This window comes from Rhinatrema bivittatum, chromosome 16, assembly GCF_901001135.1.
Source record: "Rhinatrema bivittatum chromosome 16, aRhiBiv1.1, whole genome shotgun sequence".
Taxonomy (NCBI): domain Eukaryota; kingdom Metazoa; phylum Chordata; class Amphibia; order Gymnophiona; family Rhinatrematidae; genus Rhinatrema; species Rhinatrema bivittatum.
This window is the reverse complement of record NC_042630.1, coordinates 38,292,984-38,314,923: the sequence shown is the minus strand read 5'-3', so window position 1 is coordinate 38,314,923 and position 21,940 is coordinate 38,292,984. Positions and strand designations below refer to the sequence as shown.

The following is a 21,940-nucleotide window of genomic DNA, read 5'->3' as shown; positions in this document are numbered from 1 at the left end:
GAAGCAAAGAAATCATTTTTTAATCTTTCCGCGATGGCCTTATCTTCTCTAAGTGCCCCTTTAACCCCTCGATCATCTAACGGTCCAACTGACTCCCTCACAGGCTTTCTGCTTCGGATATATTTTAAAAAGTTTTTACTGTGAGTTTTTGCCTCTACAGCCAACTTCTTTTCAAATTCTCTCTTAGCCTGTCTTATCAATGTCTTACATTTAACTTGCCAATGTTTATGCTTTATCCTATTTTCTTCTGTTGGATCCTTCTTCCAATTTTTGAATGAAGATCTTTTGGCTAAAATAGCTTCTTTCACCTCCCCTTTTAACCATGCCGGTAATCGTTTCTATAACCAAACTTCTTCATAAATTCACCCTATGAACTTCCCCGGAATGAGCAGAGGAAAGAGGAAATTCCTAATTGAGAATTGTAACCAAAGATATGAACATATCTGTAGAACACCAATGAGAAACCTGTGCCATTTTTCAGAAATCTCTGGAATCAATATCATAAACCAATCGAGCGGACTCTCCAAGCCCTGCTTTCCACCACCAGGAATGAAAATTAGCAGGTAAGAACCAATTTTCCTTTCCCTGTACATACCTGGATCAGTCCAGACTCCTGGGATGTACAAAGCTTCCCTAACCAGGGTGGGACTGCGAGAGTCCCGCTCGAAGTACACTGGCTCCAAAATTACCTGCATCCGAGGCCTGGACGTCCAAGCTGTAGGGTCTAGCAAAGGCCCTGCTAATATCTTGCGTCGACACGAGCTGATATTCTGCCCAGGAAGCCGTCTGGGAGCGGGTAGAATGAGCCCTTAACCCCTCCGGGAAAGGACGACCTCGACAGAACCAATAGCTTCCTTCAATCTCCGCGCAAGTGTGGCTTTTGAAGCCTTTTGACCCTTTTTTACACTCCATAGCACAAGAAGGACAGTCTGAAACTGTTCGTAACCTCCAGATAGTGCAACAAAGCCCTTCTGACATCCAGACGTCAGAATTCTTTTGTGTGAGGTGCACCAGCCTCCAGAGCTGGAAAAGCCAGAAGCTACACTGACTGACTTAAGAGGAATGGCAAAACCACTTTCGGCAAAAATGACAGGACTGTCCGCAAAGAGACTCCGGAATCCGAAAAAATGGTTCTCTGCATGGCAGGACCTGAAGTTCAGACACCCTTCTAGCTGCACATATCGCCACCAAGAAAACCACCTTCAAAATGAGATCCTCTTAAGAGGCTCAAACGGCGCTTCACACAACACCTTAAGGACCAAGTTAAGATTCCAAGAAGGACACACCTTACGAACAAGGGGGGGGGGGGGGGGGGCGTAAATGCTTCACACCTCGGAGGAAATGCATCACATCCGGATGTGCAGTCAGGGGAAATCCACTAACCTTGCCCCGCAAGCAAGCCAAGGCCGACACCTGCATTCTCAGTGAACTAAAAGGCAAACCCTTTGCTAGGCCTCTCTGCAAGAAAGCCAGAATATGCGACCCCTAAGCTCACTGAGGGACAAACCCCTGCTCCGAGCACCAGGACTCGGACTCTCCAAACTCGTACATATGCCAAAGTAGTAGAGGTCTTGAGAGCTTGCAACAGATTAGAAATAACATCCTCAGAATATCCTCTCTTCCTTAATTGTCTCCTTTCAAAACACAAGCCGCTAGACAAAAGCAATCTGCTTGATCTGAAAATATAGGCCCCTGTCATGGCCCAGTCTCAGTAGACCGTCCTATGCTAGATTGACCAGATCCGCAAATCAAGGCCTTCATGGCCTTGCTGGAGTTTCGAGAATCACCCTTCCCGGGTGGACCTCTATTCTTCTTACAACCTTACCCACCAGAGGCCATGGAGGAAACACACAGATCAGAACATTGTGCAGCCATGGAAGCACTAGGACATCAACCCCTTCTGCTCCATGTTCTCATCTATGATTGAAGAAGTGTGGTGCCTTGGCATTCCTCTGGGTTGCCATCAGATCCATATGAGGCATGTCCCACCTGCAAGAATTGAGGATCATCACTTCCTCTGATAGCTCTCGTTCTCCACGATCCAATTGCTGCCAGCTGAGAAAATCCACTTGCATATTGTCGGACCCCACTATGTGCAACGCCATTATCGTGGCCACGGGACCAGCTCCAAGGTTGAGGCCCTGGAACAGAGGACCTGCAAGTAATCCCAGACCCTGGGCACTTTGACCTCCAACAGGTTCCAAACTTGAGCCTGTAGCTTGGCAATTCACTCCTCCATGAGAAAGACCTTTCCCACTCAGATATTGAAATGTGCACCCAAAATCTCCAGAACCTGAGAAGGAGAAAGTGGACTCCTGGACAAGTTCACTATCCAACTCAACGTTCTCAGGCGATGCAGCACTACGTCCACCACCTGCCTGCAAAGGTCTTCCAACTTCGTCCGGATGAGCCAGTTGTTCAGATATGGGTGGACCGGTATGCCCTCCTTCCTAAGGGCTGCTACCACAACCACCATCACCTTGGCGAAGATCCTTGGAGTTGTCGCTAGACAACTCCAAGGATGGCACAAAATTGAAGAGGCACAAAATTGAAAATGCCTCCCCATAATCATAAACCGGAGATACCTCTGATGATCCGGGTGAATCCCGATGTGCAGATACACCTCCATCAGATCTAAGGAAGCCAAGAACTCCTCATATCACACTACTGCTATGACAGACCCTAAAGTGTCCATCTGGAAACGAGAAACCCTAAGAGCCAAGTTCACCTTCTTTAAATACAGAATTGGACGAAAGGTCCCTTTCCTTTTTTTGGTCCCACAAAAGAAATGGAAGATCCTATGATGGCAGCACGTTAGGGAGGATCCAAGATGGCAGCACGTTAAGAGCTGGCGCCGAGTAGCTCCTGTTTTTTCTTTGAGAAAAGTTGCTTAAAATTTTAATATGCCACCTAAAAGGAAGGGTAAAGTCAGGGTTTACCCCTCGACACCCCCACCGATATAAAGTTTAAAGCCGCAATGGTTAAAGATAATCAATTCATGGCAAAAAGAGTGGAAACATTAGAAAATACTTCTAGACACTTAAACATAAGGATGTTAAATTTTCCACGCGTTCTGGGCGAAAACCCATATATTTCTTTAAAGAGATTTATGAAGGAAGTCCTTTGTTTTGAGGAAGAAAATTTACCTGCTACAAATAAATGTTTCTTTTTGCCTAAAGTAACCTCAACAGCAAACAGAGTAAATATACAGGAAAATTTAACTGAATTCTTAGAAGATTCGGCAACAGAAATAATAGACAGGGCTACGTTATTGGTATCGTTAATATCATTGCTGGATGTTCAGTTAATAATGAAAAACTACTTTAGAAAGTTTCCTACTGTTTTCTATAATGAAAATGTAAAACTTTTTCCTGATTTGTCTCCTATCACCCAGGAAAGGCGCAGGGAGTTTTTAACCCTTCGCCAACAGGCTATTACGTTGGGTTATACTTTTAAAGTTTCCTTGTAAGTGTATCTTAAAGAAAGGAGTAGAAGTCAATATATTCTTCACTTCTGAGCAATTGAAAAGTTTTCTTACATCTAAAACCCCTATTACATCTTCTCCCATAACTATGTAAAAGATAAGTGTTTGTTAGATGTCAGCCTTTATTGTTTAAAAAATTATTTTTCCTTTTTTTTAATACTCTCCATAATTTCGGATACTAAGCCTACACAAATTTACTGTATATTGATTTATAAGTTTAAGAAGGATGGAAGTTTAAATATTATTACTATTATGGTGAATTGTATATGAATATAGGTTTTTTTCCTTTTTCATCCTATCTGTGTTTTCTGTATTTGCAAAACTGATGGTTTTGTAAAGTTAAAACTGATAAAGAATTTAAAAAAAAAATGGAATAATGTCTTGTCCCCTGCTCGTCCTGAGGAATGGGGCAATGGCTCCCAGCATTTGTAGTTGCTGTATTATCTGCTGCATGATTAGCTTTTTTTCTGAAGCACAAGGAGATCGCATAAACAGATTTCTGAGCAGCCGATCAAATTCTAAAGCATAGCCTTTTCCTATCACGTTTAGAACCCACTGGTCTGTCGTGATTTTGACTCACTCCTCATAAAATTGAGTCAAACGATCTCTGATGACTGGGACTGAGGAGTGAGCCAGCCTCGCGTCATTGTGCAAGCTTGAGCCCGCCACTACCCTGGCTGGGGCCATCTCGGCTCATTCTACACCCACAAAATGACTGGTTCCAGGACTGTGACCTCCCCGAGATCTGCCTTTGGCCACCAACCGGAGCTCTGCCCTGGCGGAAACGCCTTTGGCCCCGAAAACGAGAGCGGACAGGGAGAAATCCTTTGGCTTCTTTGACTTGTCCTCCGGAAGCTTGTGCACCTTATCTCCCAGATGCTTTATCAACTGCTCCAAGTCCACTCCCAACAAAGGTTTGCCCTTAAAAGGCAACGCTCCTAGTTGCGCTTTTGATGAGATGTCTGCTGACTAGTTTCACAACTACAGAAGCCTCCTAGCCGAGACCAAAGACATCACAGTCCTAGAAGAGGTGCGAATGAGGTCATACAATGCATCTGCCTCATAAGCAACTGCGGCCTCCAACCATTCCGCCTGATTAGACTCCTGGGGCGAGAGGATCCTGTTACCTTGTAATTGATGCACCCATCAAACTGGCTCAGAGCATAAAGCTGCTGCAGACAGCTGCACGGATGCCAAGAGCAGACACCTAAAAAATCTTAAGATGCACTTCAAGCTTCCTGTCCTGCAAATCCTTTAGGACGGCTGTGCCAGCCACCGGAATGGTGGTCCTCTTCGTAACCGCCGAGACCAAGAAAGAGATCCAGCGTGTCTTCGGGCAAAGGATAAAGTTTATCCATGGCTCTGCTAACCTTAAGGCAGTCTCCGGAGTATCCCACTCCTTGACCACCAGCTTAACTGACTTGTAAAAGGGGAAAGTCTTGGCTGGACCCCCTCAAGTCGGCCATGACCGGATCCACGTCCTCCAGGTCAGGCTGCCCCAGCGGAATGGATATGCCTAATTCTGCCAGGACCAGCGGTATCAGGGGTCCAAGTTCCTCCCTTTGAAACAAGCAGACTTATCTTAGGATCATCACCTTCCACTGTCTGGATCATACACGCATCCTCCTCTGGATCCTGCGGAAAATGAGAAGGGTCTGCATTGGGAGAACCATCCCCAGATGGCAGGCCCCGATCAGACTCCTCCTCGGAGGCCCCAGACACAGAAGGCCTAAGGACCCTCTGGACACTAGTGGCCCTTGTGGCCCCCATAAATCTGGGCCTCCTGCCGTCCTCCGGCTAGAACTAGACTGCTCCATGGCCTGACAGGCCAAAAACCTTTGTGTATTAGTAACACAAATTCTGGAGAAAAGGGGGAGGGAACCTAGCACATCCTCCTCCAGAGGATACTGGTCCTCTCCCAATTGGCCTCCATACGTCGCCTCAGGCCTCCTCCTCTGACAATTCAGCGGGAGAGAGAACAGGCGGGAGATCCCCTCCCCCTGCTGCGCTCTGTGCCTTAGCCAACAGAGAATCCAAAATGGCCGCCATTTCCATGCTCAGCGGGAACGGAGCAACAACCTCCCACGCAGCAGCCCCAGGCCCGCAAGACCACTGCTGCAAAGAAGCCGCCGGTGCAGTCCCTGCCGAAATGCCTTCCCCCACGGAGAGGCATCGGTGACAGCGGCCGGCCCAAAAGAGCCGCGTCACACTCTCTCCACACGCAGCACATCTGAAAACAGCTGCAAACGCGCGGCACATGCCAGAGCAGCAGCTCAATCGGGAGACGCACCCAAGATTGTACCTCCCAGAAACCCTCCTGCCAATGATGGGGAATGGCTCTGATAACCTCCTAGAAAGAAAAAACTGCCCACTCAGCTAACAAAAAAAGGAAAAAAAGACTTCTTTTTTTTTTTTTTTTAAATAACTTTACCAACCGAAAAACAAAAAAGGAAAACTATCTGCAAGCTTAGCTGAAGGGTGGCAGAGGCTTCTCTTCAGGCTCCTAGGGGTGAAGGAACTGGACCACCAGTTGTTACCCCTGGCGTGAGTCAGCGCATAACCATGAGCATTTAAGGGTACCCAACCCCTGCTCGTTCTCCTCTGAAACCAGGAGGGATGGCCCCACCAGGACCTGCCAACCTCCTGGGAGGGAATCCCCCCCAAAAACTACTTTTTTTTTTTTTTTAATAGGTACAGAACTGCAGGCTTTGCACCTCCATCTGCTGGAGACAGAGACATGTTGAGGAGCTGCAGGTGGCACACCAGGTTAAGAGGCGGTATCTGCAAAACTTTCTCTGTCTCCATCTGCTGGAAGGGAGGCAAAACACAGGAGTCTGGGTTGATCTAGGTACATACAGGGAACCAGAGATTGCACGATCATATCTCTCCAGTTCTTTCTAATTTACACTGGTTACCCATTAAATGTCGAATCCAATACAAAATCTTGACTATAGTACACAATCTTATTCTAAATAACAAAAACCCATGGTTATCTGCAACCTTTCATCTTTATATCCCAGCCCGAAACCTTAGATGAAAAAAAATCAACTCCTCCAACAAGTTCCTTCCCCAAAATCCACCAGACTGGTCATGACCCATAAGTGTGCTTTCTCCATTGCAGGCCAGAAAATCTCAGACTTTTAAGTAATAAAAATCATTTAAAAAAAGCATTAAACATCTCCTCTCTAAGCAAGCATTCCCAGAACTATGCGAGACACAATCCTACCAGCTTTCGTTTACTTTTATTCACCCTTTACTTATTTTACCTTCCTTTTTGTCCACTGTAAGGTCATCTAATTTTAAGTCTATTTTTATTCTTTATGTTATTTATTGCTTTTTACATCTATCTGTATTAATTATGAATGTGCCAGTGTAACCCGGCCCAAACTTTGGAGGGCGCAGGAAATACTTTTAAATAAATCGAACCTCCAAGTCCTTCATTCCTAGACGAGTCAGGCTCTGCGCCCTTGCGCTCGCTCCCTTATTAAATAGGTGGCATCTTGCTATTCCTTTCTAGAAGCAGCCACGTAAACTGCAAACAAGTGAAGGCAAATGGCCCTCTGCTGCCGAGTGGCCGCATACTGTATCTGCTTTACAGGGCCTGTTTGGAGATGAGATGCCGACGTACCTCAATAGGGCTCAGCTGGTTGGTGCCCACGTACGAGGCGTTGAAGTGGTAACTGGACAGGCCGAGGGTACTCATGTGAATAGTGTGGCTGACCTGGAAGGAAGGAAACAGATTTAGAAGCTCATTATTCTCTTTACCCTGGGCCAGCAGGACAAACGAGTTCTTGACATCCATCTTAAGCAGCACCACAGCCTGACCTTCATATTCCCTTTTCTACCATAGGAAAAAAAACAAATGGAGAGTTTATGGATTGGCTCCCACAGTGGAAGGCGGTTGCCTGACATTAGGCAGATGGAAAGTAGCAGCATAACAGGTCCCTGATAAGAGCCAGGTGGCAAGATCTAAGCAGGGGAGGATAAACAAACAAAAAAATCTGTTTAATTTTACTAAGTGACATGGCTAAAGGCACAATTCAAGTACCCTACGGGAAAGGTTTGTTTTTACGTAATTCAGTTGGCAATTAAACCAAAGCATTAAAGATTTCCCTTCTGGGCCAGTCCGGTGGCTCAATTCATGTGAAGAACCTGGGTCGGGCTTTCCACCAGCTGGGGATGATGCAGAGCTGGGGGGGGGGGGGCAGAAAGAGCCCTGGTGCACTGTGGGATCCCCCTCCCCAATTATGAAACAGGGGGAAAATCCCCTGACTGAGCTGGGAGTAAAAAGGAAACTGCCAGCTCCAGAAAAGAACAGACTATGGCTGCAAACAACAGGACCAAAGTAGATTCAGAGGCGGCACACGCTCGATGGCAGCAAGTGAAGGCTCGTGGCTCTGCAGCCCAGTACAGGCTTGTCCACAATCAAGATAAAAGCTCAAATGAGCAAAACAAAACTGCTGGGGTCAAAGGCCTGATTGTACAGGTCTGCTTGGATAAATGGAGATTTAAAATCCCAAAGAAACACAAACCCACTCCCCTTTTGCTTTACGACATGTGGATTGTATTTCAGGCGCTGTACCGGTGCTTCCTCCTGCCCCAAGAATCTCTGTGAAGCAAGGCGCCGCCGGTCTGACCCTTCTCAAAACTGCGCACAGGCTTCACACGGACACACGTCCCCTGGCAGCAGCAGCCCTAGAGAGAGCTCATCTGGCTGCTGTCAGACACGCCAGCCTCCTGAGTCACGGAAACCACGTGCACGAGAGGTCAGCAATCGGCACTGACGTTTCTCTGCTGCACACAGGAGAGGTCACGCCAGGTCAGGAGCAAGGCCCAGCAAGCTCAGACTCTCTGGAAGATTTTGGTACCCACCGGCAGGCCTGGGAAGGATCCCTGGAGGGGCCAGAGAGCCGGGACGGCATCACTCTGACTTGGCGCCGTGCACAGCCCTAAAGCAAGCAAGGACCGGCTCCTCCTTCAGCCTAGGTATTTGGTGTCTTCAAAAATCTGGCACATCCAGGCCCTGATGCTGCAAACTTAATTCACTGCAGACACAAACTTTAAAAAAAAGGGCTGCCAGCACCCTCACACCTTTCTGACTGCATTCAGGAAAACATCTGAGGGTTATGCAATGAGTCACCTGGAAGTGGCTGCTCAGGGTTTTGTTGACAATTAATTTCACACCTTCCATCTGCTGTGGGAACACTTCTGAAAGAAAGAAAACAGATGGAAGAGAAGTTAGTGAGAGAGTTTGTGCCTGTGCCGTTCTTCACTGCAATCTCCTCCTGCACCCAACCCTAATCCTACATAAAGGAAACAGAGCCAGCACTGTGACCTTACTGAATCCAAGGGCAGCAAAGGTACAAGGCAAAGATCAGCTACAGTAAAGTTAGGACAGGTAACAGAAAGTAGCGTCTTCGGGCACGGCAGCTGCTCCTCCTGCAAACCCTGAAGCCAAGGCCCACCACCCACTTTCTTGTGAAGGAATGCTCTCCCCTGCCTCGGGGGGAGATCCCCGTCAGCATTGCAAGGAGGTAGGGAATGGGCTCCAAATGCAAAAAAGACTTCCACTAGGGGTGGAAGACTTGGCATGCGTGAGTTAGATGCAGAACATGGAAGAAAAAAAATGAGATTTAAACCTTACTTTTCTGCGGGTGTATAGTGATACCTACAGTGCAGATTCAACCAATTTGGCAAGATTGAAATGCTTTTTTTTTTTTAATTTAATAGGGCAGCTGTTGAAGTTGTAAGACCTTTAGAAACATTATCAGGGACTACATCATGAGGACATAGATGAAAGTACAGCCCATCCAGTTTGCTAAGTCCTAGAGGCAAACAATACCATGGTGCCTCTTCCCAGAGCAATCCAGTTCTACAAGGGATTGGGTCTGTATTCCTGCACCCATCCCCTGAAACCTCCAATCACAGAGGCATCAGGCTGCCTTACCCCTGTGCAAATCTATTTAGCTCTCCGGTCTCACAAAATGCACGTACGGTGGAGCCTGCCAGTATTTCTGTAACAAGCTAATTGTGGAGAACTTCACGTCCATGTAATGAACACAACAAAGCCAAACTCCCTTATTCTATGGAATTCCAGAGGAAGCAGGAATAATGTTCTACAACATATAGGAGGAACCACTCACCTGCAGAGCAGTGCAGAAATGCAAGGGTTTGCACCCTAGTCTTTACCACTTTTCCATTACTTTTCTAAGAATCTTCAGAAATCAGAGAAAATGGAAAAAAAAAAAAAAGTTCTGGTCTTATTGGACTCAAGGAAATCGGGTAAGAAGTAAATTTCACCTTCCTCTTCATCCAGTCGGACCAGTGGGATGTATCCAAGCTGCTCCCGAATAAGGCAGGTCGCTGCCCAAGCCCCTCGCAACATCGCTGAGGTGAAAGAAGCCTCCTCTCCGACTCTAACATCGAAGCAGTAATGCTTAGCAAACGAATGGAAAGAAGAGCAAGTTACACACCCAACACATCACCAAGGGAGACGTCAACTTCAGCTCAGTCCAAGAAGTAGTCCGAGTCCTCATGGAACGAGCCCACACCTGCTTAGGTAAAGGACAATCTATACAGGCTGCTGTAATCACCTCCTTAATCCAATGTGCCACTTGGATTAAGGAGGTGGTTACGGCTGCTCTAGCGAATGCTGCACTTTTCTGCACTCCACTACAGAGAACGAAAAGGTGGTCCAACCTCCTGAACACACTGAGATACTTTAAAAGAAGCCTTCTGTCATCCACGGCAGAAAGAATCTTAACCTCCTCAGAATCCGCCTTACTAAATGAAGGAAAGGAGATCAACTGATTTAAATGGAAATCTGAAACCACTTTCGGCAAAAAGGAAGGTACTGTATTAATCTGTATCAAATCCTTGGAAATCAACAAAAAAGGCTCTCTACAAGAGAGCGCCTGCAATTTCACAACCATTCTGACTCAGCAAATAGCCATCAGAAAAATACCTTCAAGAGGCTCAAACCATAGTCCTCCGAGGTCAAAACCAAGTTTCAAGTCCTAAGATAGAACTACAATCTCCAACGGAGGCTTAATATGATTAATGAGAAAAATCCAGGTGCGAAGGCAATAGTCTACCCTGAACATGCATCTTATAACAAGCGAGAGTAGCTACCTGTACCTTCAAGGTATTAAGAGCCAAATCCTTAGAGAGGCCTTCCTACAAAAAAAAATAAATCCAGGATCATCAGAACTGAAGCCATCTTCGCAGTACAATGATGTTCTGAGCACCAAACCTCAAACTACCTCCATACTCTCCCATACGCCAAGGAAGTGGAAAACCTTTAGCCTTTAGGAGAATAGTCACCATGGCTGGAGAATATCCTCTCTTAACTAATTTGCACATTCAAAGGATGGAAGTCTGAGGGGATTGCCTCTCTTTAGACGCATGAGATCCACATACCAAGAATGACGTGGCCAATCTGGAGCTACTAGAATCATGAAACCCATATCTGCCCACCATGTATCAAGGAGAAAATACATGTACAATCCCCTCTGAGGGACAAACCTGAACCAAGAAATTGATTCTTGCTGAAAAACTTGCGAACCTTGGCATTTTTGCAATTCACCATAAGGTCCAGTACCGGAAGACCCCAACTAAATCTGGTCAAAGCCAGAGACCATTCTCCTGGATCAATCACGTTATGACTGAGGTAATAATCTGCTTAAATACTGTCCAACCCTGTTACGTGAGATGCCGTCAAGGCCTTCAGAATCTCCTCCACCCAAGTGAGGAGTAAGTCTATTTCCAACACCACCCGACAGCTTCTTGTACCTCCCTGATGATTTATGTAAACAATGGCTGTGGCATTGTTGGACATTAACCTGACCACTTGACTCAATAATTGAGGAGCAAACTCTAGAAGAGCGCGACTGATCGCTCTGTCCTCTAATAGGATGATTGACCAACTCACCTCTTCGGAGTCCACCATCCCTGAGCAAACAGGTCCAGAAAGTGTGCTCCCCCAGCCTATGAGACTGGCATCAGACGTCACTATGACACAGGCTGGGATCTCAAGATGCATTCCTCATTCCAGATGTTTGGACTCCAACCACCAGCACAAACTCTGAGTGACTCCAGCACCAGAAGACAAATCTAATAATCTTGGGATTGAGAATTCCATCTGGATAGTACGGATCTTTGAAGAGGATGCATGTGAGCCCATGCCAACGGCACAAGATCCAATGCAGCCGTCATTAGCAGAGAAGCTGAAGATAGTCCTAAATTAACATTATTCTGGTCAACCCCAATGCAAGGAACTGGTGAATCTTCAGGTTCCTTTGCTCTATTAGCTAAACACAACCTAGCCTTGAACTGAAAAGAGCCCCCAGATATTCCAGCATCTGGAATGGCTTCAGGTTGTTTTGGGGAAACTGATTACCAACCCCAAATCCTGCACCACCCTCTGGATTGCTGATGCGCTCTCTTGAAGCAACTTCACCCTTATCAACCAAATTGCCAAATAAGAATAAACCAAAATTCTTTCCTTGTGTAGCACCGCCATCACAACCACCATTACCTTTGAGAAGGTCCTCAGGGCTGTCGCTAACCCAAATAACAGGGCCTGAAATTGGAAATGCCAACCCAGCATTGTAAAACATAGAAAGCACTACAATCCTCTCTTATTGGGATGCACAGATAAGCCTCCTTCAATTCCCAGGAGGTTAAGAACTCTCCCTTTGCACCGCCATATCCACTGGCCCCGAGGTCTCCATTCTGAAGTGAGATACCTTCAAGAACTCTGACTCATTTCATGTTCAGAATGGGATGGAAAAACCCTCCGCCTTTGGAATTATACAATAAATTGAACAACGAAACAAGCTTTCTCGGGACTGGAATCACCGCATTCCAGTTGAGGAGTCTTTCCAGAGTCTCCCTCCTGTCGGACTGATGTAATTTGATGCCATCTTTGGTGAAACTGAGAAGGATGGCTGCCTATTATCCCTGCAACTGGCCCCCAAGTCCTCATTGTGCATTTCTAGAGGATTCAGATCCTGAGGATCCTTCTTAACTTCCTTTTTTCCAACAAAAGGACTTGTTTATTTATTTATTTATTTATTTTATATACCGACATTCGATTGAGATATCACATCGGTTTCCAGATAACCAAGAGAATAGGGCGATATCAGCCCTATTTTACATTATAACATGGTAACCAATAAACAATTATAACATATTATAACAGTAGTACATGGAACAATAGGTTATAGGATATAACAAAAGGTTATAGAATATAACATATGTACATGAATGACTTGTTGATTAAAATAATTTAGGATTAAGGACTTGTTGATAAGAATAATTTAGGAATAATGGTAGGGGGGTGAGGGGGGGAGGGGGAAGGTATGGTGGGAGGAGGAGGTGTCAGGGAGGGATGCATGGGGGTGAGGAGACTGTGTAGGGGGTGTGGTGTGTTGCGTTCGGGCAGGTTAAGGGTCGGGTGGAAAGGCTTTTAAAAACAGCCATGTTTTGAGGTGTTTTTTGAAGACTTGCAATGAAGACTTTTTTTTGAAGACTTGCAATGAAACTTTTATAGAAAAACCCCAAGATCTTTAACTAGACAAACCCCATCCCTGAATCTCCTGGAATCCCAAAATCTACTGTGGGAAGAAAAGTTTTGAGACGGAGCTTTGGCCTTGTCATCCAGAGTCCTGGGCACCTTGGAATAGCTTGGAATACCTTGGATAACTTCAGCATCTTCTCCAATCCCTTGCCAAACAAGAGCCTCGTCTTTGAAGGGAAGATTCATTAAATCAGTGTTAGATATGGAGTCCGTTGACCAGAGCACATCCAGAGAGGCCTTCAGGCTGCTTCTATGGACACTACCCTTCTAGCTGAGAAGCAGACCAAATCAAAGCAGACATCTGCCAAATATGCTGACACCAGCTGCAACTGAGCAGAAAGGTCTCCCAGCTCCTCGTCGGCATTCTGCACAAGATGCAAACCAGATCTTGCCACAATGTAATAGCAGGCTTAGATCTGGAGAGCCATGCTAATCGCTTTGGAAGGCCTACTTCAACACAGATTTTAACTTCCAGTCTTGCAAATCTTTAAGAGCAGCACCATCTTCATCTGGAATAGTAGTTCTCTTAGTCACCAAACAGACTAAGGCATCAACCCTGGAAAAAATAAAATCTCTCCTTAAGCTGAGGACCTAAAGGGTACAACTTGGCCAGTGAGCGGCCAATCAAAATTAGCCTTAGGAGACATCCAATCCAAACCAATCAAATTTTGCACTGTCTGATGAAGAAGAAAGAACCTATCCTAATCATAACAGGATCTTCTTTGGAAGAGGAGGTCTCTGCTTTCTTATCCTCCACAATATTCAATGCATGAAGAGATTGAGAAATAAAAGTTGCCAGCTTCTCATTATGAAAGACACAGCATGGAGACATCATCTCCATGCTCAGGAGGGACCTTCCCTTCTTCCAAATCCTCACTCTGTTTCACTAAGGCAATCTATTAATGCCCTCCAGGGAGTCCCCTGACACAAACAAATCATCTAACCTTCTCTCCTCATCCCCTCTTTCTGCCTCCCAAGCCAGAAGAGTTCAAATGCAAAGGAGTAGCTGAGGCAATTCCAGGAGCCGCACCCTGCCCCAAACATAACACCTGCAAGCCCTTAAAAATCTCTGGGAGATAAGAGCCTGGGGTAGGGAAGAAAGCTGCACGGCAGGAGAAGCGGGAACAACTGCACTGGACATCGCCTCTGTCCTAGATGCACTCTCAGCCTGCTGTTCAGGGCTAAGAGGTGGAGGGCCGCAATCCTCTTCACTGCTCTGCGGCTGCAACTTGGCTGCCGAAGCCAAAGGCAAAATCAGGAGGTCCCGCGGAAGAACTTTTGATTTCCGGCAGCACTAACCCCGGGCTCACCCCTCCACCTGCATAAACTTGCAGCTATGGAGTTCCTCACAAGCCGCTGCACACTTCCTGCCAGTATATTCCTGTGCACAGTGTGGTTTTTTTTTGCTGCACTCAGCCACTGGCACCATTTTTCTCTCAACACGCGGCCCCGACTGAAAAAAAAAATCTTGAATTCAGGTAACTCACCCCAAACTCCTAAGGCCCAAAATGTTACTATCCCACTGCTGCGGTCTGTCGCCGCTGAAGCAGCCTGGATCGATCCTTTTCTCTTTTTTTTTTTATTGAAAGCTTTATTGCTGAGTTGTCCAGCCAGGATAAGGAATTAAAGCATATCATTGACATAGGATTAAGAGGATCTAATGGAGGAAATCAGAAAGTGGGGGAGAAGGGCAAAGGGAACAAACAGAGAAAACTCCACCAAGGCCTCCTGTAAGACCTGAATTGCTCAACAGTGGGAGGGAGCATCAGGCTTTCACCATTGGATGATTTTTATTTCTTTTTAAAATATACCAAGTACCCTGCTCAACTGAGCGAGTGAGAGCAAGCATTTCACCTCAAGAGTCTCTGCTAAAATTTTCCTTTTTAGCTTGCCAGGCCAGTCCAAAACACAGTTTCTAATACTGGCAGGCTGGTGTCAGCACAGATGCATGTAAGGAAACATAGAAACATAGAAATGACGGCAGAAGAAGACCAAGTGGCCCCCATCCAGTCTGCCCAGCAAGCTTCAGTGAGCCTGCTGATCTCTGTCTGTTTTTGTGATTAAGATGTAGTATAAACATGACAGAAGCATCCAAAGGAGAGCATGCAAAAGTGAGTTGCTATTAATTGGGGACCTGGTTGAGGAGCTCATTCATAGCAAGGCAACACTAGATCTATTTCTGAAAAATGGATACCCTATCACTCGGGTTATGGTTGAGGACAATCTGGGGTCTAGTGCTCACCGTACTGTGTGGTTGAATATAAACACACAGTTTCAGAACCACTACTTATTTTAAAGTGCTAAAAAAAAAAATCAGTGTCAGGTATGTTAGCAAAAGGACGAGAATGAAAAGCCTACTGCAGTTCTCTAAAGCAGGAGACAGGAGAACAAGTAATAGGAAAAAGAATAGAATTCAGGAAACAGGAAGGGCAATTAGGCAAGAAAAGGCACACACAGGGGAGTTTACTGCTTATTCAGTAAAGGCAGAGTAAAACTTTCTTTAGATCTCGACATGAAAAGAGGAAGACCAAAAGAGAACAGTACGAATTAAAGGGGAGGATGAGTTTAAGTGAAGAGGAGGATCAGAAAAAAAGCAGCTCTCTCAAATACTTTTGCTCAATCCTCACAACAGGAGGAGAGGCTGATGAACCAAAGGCAAAGTCATAAGGGACTGTGGGCTGAGCACATCCCAAATTATCAAGCAGGTAATATTCAACGTACTGGCACAGCTGAAAGAGAGTAAATCTCTGGGATCCGATGGGGCACATGCCAGAGCACTGAAGGAGCTACAGGAGTCATTAACTGTACCCTCACGGGTTTGTTCAGCTTATCACTGGAGACAGGAGAGGAGCAGAAGGGTAGGAACAAGAAGTGGAAAACTACAGACCTATTCATTTAGCATCAGTAGTGCGCAAGGTCATAGACATTACAGTTTCACAAGGGGAAGATCTTGCCGAGCAAGAGTGGTTGATTTCTTTGATGAAGTGATCAGAGGGATGCGGTAGATGTGGCCTCTCTAGATTTCAGTAAAACCGTATGTAATAGTGAGCAAGCTATCCAGTCTGGGAGTTGGAACGAAATTTATCAAGGGAGTGATGAACTGGTTTAGTAACAGAACTGAAAGAGAGAAAGTTAATAGAGGTCACACTAGCAGAGAGAAAGTGACCAGCGGGGCGCCACGAGGTCAGTGCTAGGTCCAGTCCTCTTCAATGACTGGAAGGGGAAAGTATGTCCATTTGCAGGAGAGATGGAAATGTTCAACCGTGAAAGCATGACAGAACAAGCAAATAAGATGAAGAATAATTTTAAAAGGTTGGAAACACAAAGAGATGGCAATTGTGCTTTAATAAAAAAAAAAAAAAAAAAAGCAAAATCATGAATTTGGGACACAAAAACTCCAAGGGCCAAATACATTTCTGAAGGTGAAACAATAGCAGTCACCAAGCAGAAGAGAGACCGGGGGGGGGGGGTCATCTCTGATGACCTCATGGTAGCCGGTCAGTGTGACAAAACACTTATCACTAGTAGAAAGCAGGAAGTAATATCTCGCTATAGGGATGTGGGGAGATCCCCACTTTAAGAACCATGTTCATTTCTGGAGCCATCTACCACAAGGGTATTGAGAAGGTAGAGGCAATTCAAAGGAGGGCCCCCAAAATGGTGCATTGATTGCACTGTAAGACAAACACACTGATGCACCCCAGACAAAGAAGGGAAAAGAGAGATAAGATACAAATATTCAGATACCTAGCGGGCTTCAGTAAAGTACCAAAACAAGGCATTTTCCATAATATGAAAAGTTTAAAGCCAGGGTAGTTATCGTATGAGGCTGAAATGAGGGGGGGCTCAAAAAAAGAATATGAGAAAATATGGTCATCAAGTCAGTGATGGACACCGAGGACAGACTTTCAGCAGAGATTGCAGAAACCAAAAACAGTTGCAGAATTCAAGCATGCATAGAATAGACCAGGGATGACGAACTCCAGTCCTCTGGTGCCACAAACAGACCAGGTTTTCAGGACATCCACAATGAATATGCATGTGATAGATATGCATACAATGGAGGCAGATATCCTGAAAACCTAGCCTGTTTGTGGCACTAGAGGACTGGAGTTCGCCATCCCTGGAACAGACACATGGTGGAGAGAAAGAGATGATCAGAAATCATGTAAGACAGGGCTACTCAATCTGGTCTTACAAGCTCCCCCCCCCCCCAGCCAGTCAGGTTTTCAGGATATCCCTAATGAATATGAATGAGATGTATTTGCATGTCCTACCTCCTGTGTATGTAAGACATGCAACTGTACAGCAGGCAGGTACAAACTGGTAGGCTGGTTGGACCAAATGGTTCCTTTCTGCTTGACATCTACATTTCTATGTAGTTGTCAACCAGATACACATCCTTTTCAGCACAAGGAATGAAACATATGGAAAATAATAGCATATGGGGCCCATCTAAAGCTGCCAAATTGCTTTACTTTTGCAATACTGTAGACACCTCTTGACCTCGTTTTCCCAGCTATTGCTACTATGGCTGGCCTGGAGGGAATTTAGGTCAACCTGAAGAGGCTGATCCAGGTCTGGTGCTGCTCCACTGCATGTATGGAGATGTAGTTTTGATTGCCTTCAGAAAAGGAGCCATCTCCATACAGGCAGTTCGGTAACTAAGACTGGATCAGCCTCTTCAGGCTGAACTAGGTGATGCAGCGCCATGCCAGGTCGCTGTGAAGGATGGCATAGCTGGGCTATGCTCCAAGCTGAAAATTCTGCACCTGCTCATTGTGCCCCGGGGCACAGGGTCGAACCCACCTTTGCATTTCTTGTGTAGCTCATCGAAGCTGCCTGGGTTGGGGAGCGATACTTCCCTCTTCACTGGCCGGGGGGCCCCAGGTGGGGGCGCGTCCCTGACCGGTGCCAGTGCCATGACATTCCCCATGGCCCGCCTTTCGGGCAGCGAGGGTCGCCCGCGTGTGCGTGCCCGCCCGGCGGCGATTCAAACCGCTTCCGCCTTTCCTCAACCGAACGGAGCAGAGCCGACCCTCAGCTGGCGGCGCCCCTCACCGCTCACCCCCATAGTGGCACGCTCCCGCCTCCACGAGGCCCCGGCCCGTCGGTCAAGGCTTTAAAAAGACAGAAATGCAACTCAGCGCAGGAGGAGGAAACCGCTTTTAACCTTCCTGGACCCAAAGCGGTTCCGAACTATTGATCCTCTCAGCTCCCATGCTCCCCTCGCTGATATTAACTGTGAAGCACAAAACGTAACTTCTGCTATAAGAAGATATCAGGACATTTCAGCACAGGCTGCTTCTGATTCTGGGGGAGGGACGAACTCTGTTTAAAGGGCTGGACTGGGAGGGGCCATGCAGGGTCCTTGGCGCTTCTCCCCCTCACACAGTTTCGTGTGAGGGCTCCTTCTCCCGGTCTCCGTTTCCTAATTATTGGCGCCGCACTGCTGGACGTCCCAGCGTTCTATAGCCGGGGAGCGGGCCATCCAGAGGGCGCTCGCGTCTCGCGTCAGCAGCACACGGTTGCCTGAGCGATGGCGCACGGATATTGCTAAGCTCAGGGGAAGGGCGGGCGATCTGACGACATTTCCGGTTTCGGATTTGAAGGCTGAGCGGAAGCTGGAACGGGCAGGGCTGGCGTCACCATAGTGTGTGCTGGGACTTATAGTTTTCTACCTCGAGAACGCGGCGCTATAAGCCTATAGGTCTTGCCTGGGAGCTCTCCGAGATTTTTTAAAAATTGCTTGGACTCTTTGCCCGAGCTCTCTTGGACAGTGCTCAAATGTCAACTCTTCCCCCCTTTATCAAGTTTACTTAGGGACTAGCCACAGCTATTAATTGCATCAGTAGCATGGGATCTTCTTAGTGTTTGGGTAATTGCCAGGTTCCTGGGGCCTAGTTTGGCCTCTGTTGGAACAGGATGCTGGGCTTGATGGACCCTTGGTCTGACCCAGCATGGCAATTTCTTATGTTCTTATCCTCACGCTATTATTGGAATGCCTTGTAGGATTCACTCAAGTTATTACTGATAAAAAATCATCTCTTGCACATTCTATTCTGAGCTGAGGAAGAGTATTAGTGCTTGAAAGCGAATCCAGAACTGGATGAAGTTAGTCCAATAAAAAGGCATCCCTTTATATATGTTGGTTTGCTAATCTTTATTTCTAAGCAGCAGAGAATGCTTCTTGCTTGAGCTCCACCATCCCATCCCATGCAGGGAATAGGAGGGGAGGGGATTGGGGCTGGGGACACAGCATTCTGCTCTCTAATCCAGGCTCTCCCCTCATCATTTGCCTGCAGGAGAGGAGGTGATAAGGCGAAACAGATACTACAGAGCAAAAAAAAAATAAGCCTATATTCTTTCTGCTTTAACCCCTCACCCACAGACAGAAGGGGAAGGCCTGGAGAATAGAGCCAGGGTGGAGGCGGCAGGGGTTTGTTATGTCAGGAGCTGTCTGTGCTGCCAGCAGAGACAGGAGGAGTAGAACAGCTAGCAAAAGCAGCCCCAGACCATAGCTGTGAATGATTGGGGGGGGGGGGGGGGGCGTGAGAGGAAATGGATTAATGCCTGGGTAAGGCAGGGTGAATGTTGGAGAAGATGCCTGAGCGTAGTGTAAGTTAAGGCGAATGTTGGAGAAGGAGTCGTGGTGTGAGTGAAGGTAAAGTTTGAGGAGGTGAAAATAACATTGAATGCTGACAAACTGAATATTAAAAAAAGATGGATTGGATTGGTTAAAGGAAAATGCTAGGATCAGGCTTAGGGAGGAGGGAGAGTGCTGGGGATGTAGGGAGGAGTCATAAAAACATAAGAGTTGCCATGCTGGAACATTCCAAGTTCCATGGAACCCAGCATTCTGTCTCTGACAGTGGCCATTTCAAGTCACAAGTAGCTGACCGACCCCTAAAATAGATCTAATTCCTTTTTCTCTCAGGGATAGCAGTAGCTTTCCATACACACTCCTACACCCCACAAATACACATCCACAGCCCCTCTACAATCCTACCACACAACCTTCCCCAGCTACACCCACCCCAAATCCTCCATAATACCCACGTCCACACCAACCCACCCATTGCTCCTACAAACACCTCCACATGATGCCCACAACCCCAACACCCCTGCATACATCTCACCAAATACACCATAGGCTCCCCCATCCACAATGACACCCACACATTGCCTATCCCATATAAAGGGTTTAAAAACCTGGCTGTATCAACAGGATAATTCTGGCATTGAACTAAGACCAGCAGCTTTGTATTGTCTTCTTGGTTAAGTTTATATGTTTTATTCAATTCTTATTTGTAAATACATAAGCTTACTTTTTATTAGATATGTTGTATTTGTAAACCACTACAATTGTTTTTGAGCAGTGGTAAGTTCCTTTTTCAATAAAAATAAATAATTTCCTAGCACTCCCTGCTGTCTCGTTGGAGCCCGCAGTCTCAGGGCTATTCGGTTCAGTTCCACCTGCTGATGGAAGTCTGCTCTCACACCAGTGGTGGTTGCAAATGGATCATCTAAGAAAGGGAGTTTCCTTGAAAATCGCCAGACTGGTTAGTACTCATGACAGATGCGAGCCTCCAGGGTTGGGGAGCTCACTGTCAGGAACTAACAGTGCAAGGGCGCTGGAGTGTGGAAGAGTCTCTCTGGAATATCAATCGGCTGGAAACTCTGGGGGTCCAGTTGGCATGCTTGCAGTTCAGCGGCAGGTTGCAGGGTTGAACGGTCCGGGTAATGTCAGACAATGCAACGACAATGGCTTACGTCAATTAGCAGGAAAGAACCAAGAGCCAGCAAGTGTCACAAGAGATAGTCCAACTTATGGAATAGGTGGAAGTGCATCTTCAGGAGATCTCGGCCTCACACATTGTCTTTTCCTGCAGTATAAGAGCAGACTCTCTCAGCAGGGAGAGTCTGGACCTAGGAGAATGGGTGTTGTCAGATGAGGCGATTCAGCTGATGGTAGATTGCTGGGGCCTTCCATTCCTAGACCTGCTGGCGACTTCTTGCAATGCGAAGGTTCCTCAATTCTTCAGTCGCAGGAGAGATCCGAAGTCCTTGGGTATCAGTGCTCTCATGCAGGACTGGCCAGAACACAAGCTGCTGAATGCCTTTCTCCCGTGGCCCATGTTGGGCAGAATAGTTCGGAAGGTCGAGGGTCACAGAGGGATGGTGCTTTCAGTGGCACCAGACTGGCCCAGGAGACCATGGTATGCAGACCTGCGATGGTTCCTGGTAGACTCTCCCAGTTTCCGGCGCACAGGAATCTTTTGCGGCAGTGACCTGTTCTTCATGAAGGTCTGACTCAGTTTTGTCTTATTGTATGGCCTTTGAGAGGGCTCACTTATTGAAGTGTGGCTATTCTATTACGGTAATTGCCACCTTACTACGAGCAAAAAAGTTCTCCACTTCTTTATCCTATGTGCGGGTTTGGCGCATATTTGAGGCTTGGTGAGAAGATCGAGGGGTTGTTCCTCGTTCGGTTAAGATCCTGTTCCTTTTGGAATTTTTGCAGGATGGCCTGAATAAAGGGTTGGCCCTTAATTCCTTGAAGGTACAGGTAGCGACTCTTGCCTGTCTCAGAGGTCAGGTGAATGGTGGTCCCTTGTCAGCCCATCCAGATGTGGCCTGTTCTTGAGAGAAGTGAAACATCTTCATCCTCCCTTACGGTTACCAGTCCCCATTGTGGCGTCTTAATCTGGTTTTGGATTTCTTGGCGAGCCCTATATTTCGACCGATGCATCACCTTTCCTTGTGGTTACTGACCTTGAAGATGGTGTTTCTGGTGATGATCTGTTCTGCGCGCTGAATTTCCAAGCTGCAGGCCTTGTCTTGCTGGGAACAGTTCCTTCGGGTGACTCCAGGTG

General features: G+C 46.6%; 1 protein-coding gene across 2 annotated transcripts in view; it reads right to left on the bottom strand.

Annotated features, from left to right (window-relative positions):
* Positions 1–18,630, bottom strand: part of TOMM40L (translocase of outer mitochondrial membrane 40 like) — a 48,310-nt gene extending 29,680 nt beyond the window's left edge. Inside the window, exons 1-3 of one of the 2 annotated variants that reach the window (XM_029580388.1) lie at positions 17,874–18,630; positions 8,625–8,692; positions 7,113–7,205 (exon numbers count right to left, since the gene is read on the bottom strand). In XM_029580388.1, the coding sequence (XP_029436248.1) occupies positions 7,113–7,205; positions 8,625–8,692; positions 17,874–18,000 (288 nt within the window). In that variant the 5' untranslated portion in view covers positions 18,001–18,630. The remainder of the gene's footprint in view (positions 1–7,112; positions 7,206–8,624; positions 8,693–17,873) is intronic. The other variant, XM_029580389.1, reaches the window with a different exon arrangement.
* Between the last annotated feature and the right edge of the window lie 3,310 nt (positions 18,631–21,940).